General features: G+C 42.4%; 1 protein-coding gene across 1 annotated transcript in view; it reads right to left on the bottom strand.

Annotated features, from left to right (window-relative positions):
- The window catches only part of FOXP2 (forkhead box P2), a 659,704-nt gene that overhangs the window by 38,022 nt on the left and 619,182 nt on the right, over nucleotides 1–2,500 (bottom strand). Inside the window, exons 14-16 of the mRNA XM_027539578.1 lie at nucleotides 1,655–1,856; nucleotides 507–583; nucleotides 266–367 (exon numbers count right to left, since the gene is read on the bottom strand). Coding sequence (XP_027395379.1) covers nucleotides 266–367; nucleotides 507–583; nucleotides 1,655–1,856 — 381 coding nt within the window. The remainder of the gene's footprint in view (nucleotides 1–265; nucleotides 368–506; nucleotides 584–1,654; nucleotides 1,857–2,500) is intronic.

Raw genomic sequence — 2,500 nt, 5'->3', positions numbered from 1 at the left:
GAGTGCTCACACTGTAATTAGTGTGTCAGGCCCTCGTTTCTCTGCCAAGCCTCAGCTATTAATTGCACCAAATTAGAAAACTATATCAGAGGCAAAATTATTCTTTCACTTGTCATTTTGAGAGAGGGAATTCATTCCATTCAAGAGGCAGGTTAAAAAGAGGGGAAGCAGATACTAATCTGCTTATGTCATGTAAATAAATGTTCCTGGTGCCCTCTGCAAGGAACTGCGCCAGGCATCTCCAAACTGCTGCAGACAGAGTTACCTTCCAAGTTGCCGCATTCCGCCTGAAGTAAGCAAATGTCCGTGTAAACCAGCTGTAAATTTCATTAAGTGTTAACTGCCTGTCAGATGACTCCATGATAGCCTGAAATGAGACAAGATACAGAGTGACATAAAATAATGGTTTACTAACTAGGCTAGATGACACTTTCTCATCCAAGCCTTTCTTTAAGCATTAATGAATTTTAATTTAATCAGGCAAAGTTAATTTTTCTTCTACTTACCTGCCTTATGAGAGTTGCATATGTAAATGGTGGTCTGACATCTGCATTTTTATAAAACTCGTAGTTTGGGGCAATCTCTATAAAAATAAAAACTATGTGTTAATTCTGCTAATATCTCCCATTGCATATCACTGATTTTTCACATTTTTCCCCTAGTACTGGTGAAGTGATTCAGTGCGAGAGTCACTGACTAGAGAAAGCACAAAGCATGACAGTGGAATTGAATTATATGGAAAAGGCCATTTCTGACGTGAAGTGCAAATGAAGCATCTCCAGTTGTTGGCGGTACTTCAGGAACGGTGCGACCAGCTGGCCTGAGGATTTTTTCCAACAGCCAGGTCCTCTTTTAAGCGAGTGGTTTAGGCCTGTCCTTACATAGACTTTTGCCCCCCTGCCATAATCTTTGCTTTTCTCATCTAATATTTGGTAAAGCACACCAGGATCATCTCTCAGCATCTGTGGCCCTCTAACAAAGGAAACACAAACTCCACATAAGCCCCCATGTTGAAAATAACTTCACTTCTTGTACCAAGGGGGCTCTGGGCTAATCATGGTTACAATGTGTGACTGTGATTATCCAGATGCCCCCAGGGCAGGGGTGAGGGGTGCAGACAGGAGGGAGGGGGGAGGAGAAATTGCACCAAATTGTGCAACCGCGCCTCTCTGATGCATCTTAAGCAAAGCAGTGTGTAGGCATCAGGACTTCTGCTAGGATTTCACTAGGTAGCACCTTGATAAAGATCGATGCCTGTAAAACCTGCACTGTCTTGCATAAGGCAACGGTGCTTCCTATGGTTTCTTTTAAATGACTCTTCTCATAGCATTGCTCACAGATGTATGGCTATGGTCTTCCTTTGGAGATCAAAGGATCTCACTGAATTGAGGTGATAATACGGGCTGTCCTGACAACACATCTCTCAATGTCTCTAATGGGGAGAGCTTGCTTTTCTGAATAACCATTCAGAACAATTCATCATGATATGCTTAGGGAATTGCCCCTATCCGCATTTACCAGGAATAAAACAATTATCACTCCATAAATCATGACTTGAGTTTCCATGTGCTCTGGAATGGCTCATGTACAGTTGCTTCAGCTATAGTTTTCCTCTCCCAAAGTAAAAGAGCTCTACTGAGCATTCATATCCTACCTGATGACATGGGAATGTTGTATTTGTCTGAATGTCGCCTTCGTATGGCTCCCACATTGGGCACACTGGCTGGGGTGATTACTGAGGGTCCCTGGGTAATCGGGGTGACTGGGGCCGTTGGTGTGGTAGGGGTTTGAGGTAAGCTCTGTGGGGATGTCTCCAACATGTTCTTCGACATGGTGACACTAGACACCAGATTTAGCTGCAAAGGCCCAAGAGAAGGGCAGGAAAAAGGTAGAGACAAGAGAAAAAGACTTAAAAAGGTTTGACAAATGAGAGTGGATTCACTTCTACAGCTGTGTTGCCACTAATAAGCTGCAAAAGGAAGCAGCCAATCTCAACTAATTACAGGATGAAATTGTATCATAAGAACTCTAATTAGAGGATGCTGTTAGAGGTTATCTAATAATCTACTGCAATGTTACTTAGGACTAACTCCTCCTTGTCCTACCAGACTTCAGTGAAAGTCTATTTCCTTAAACACAAAGCCAGTTGCTGATTACCGACTGCCCCTGTGGTTAAACAGGTGTAGCCCCCAGTGAAGCGACAACAACAGCAATAATGAAGGATGCAATGTTTTCGACCAACAAGACTTCAAGTAAGTTGCTATTCTGTTGCTGCCAGAATTTTTTTTTTTTCCCATAGTCCCAAATCTCAGCTGAGAGGCTCCAGCCAGCTGGAAAATTTTACACTGACCTTTAGTCTCCTTGCTAATTTGGTGGAATGGTAATGACATTACTACATATTCAAACAAAATTGTCTTAATTGCAAATTAGCCGAAGGAGGCTGAAAATTTTCAAATTAAATCTGATTGGAGATGGAGAGAGGGAAATGGAATTTCCTCAC

The sequence above is a fragment of the Bos indicus x Bos taurus genome, chromosome 4 (genome assembly GCF_003369695.1).
Source record: "Bos indicus x Bos taurus breed Angus x Brahman F1 hybrid chromosome 4, Bos_hybrid_MaternalHap_v2.0, whole genome shotgun sequence".
Taxonomy (NCBI): Eukaryota; Metazoa; Chordata; class Mammalia; order Artiodactyla; family Bovidae; genus Bos; species Bos indicus x Bos taurus.
The sequence above is the reverse complement of the archived record's forward strand: the minus strand, read 5'-3'. Positions and strand labels throughout refer to the sequence as shown.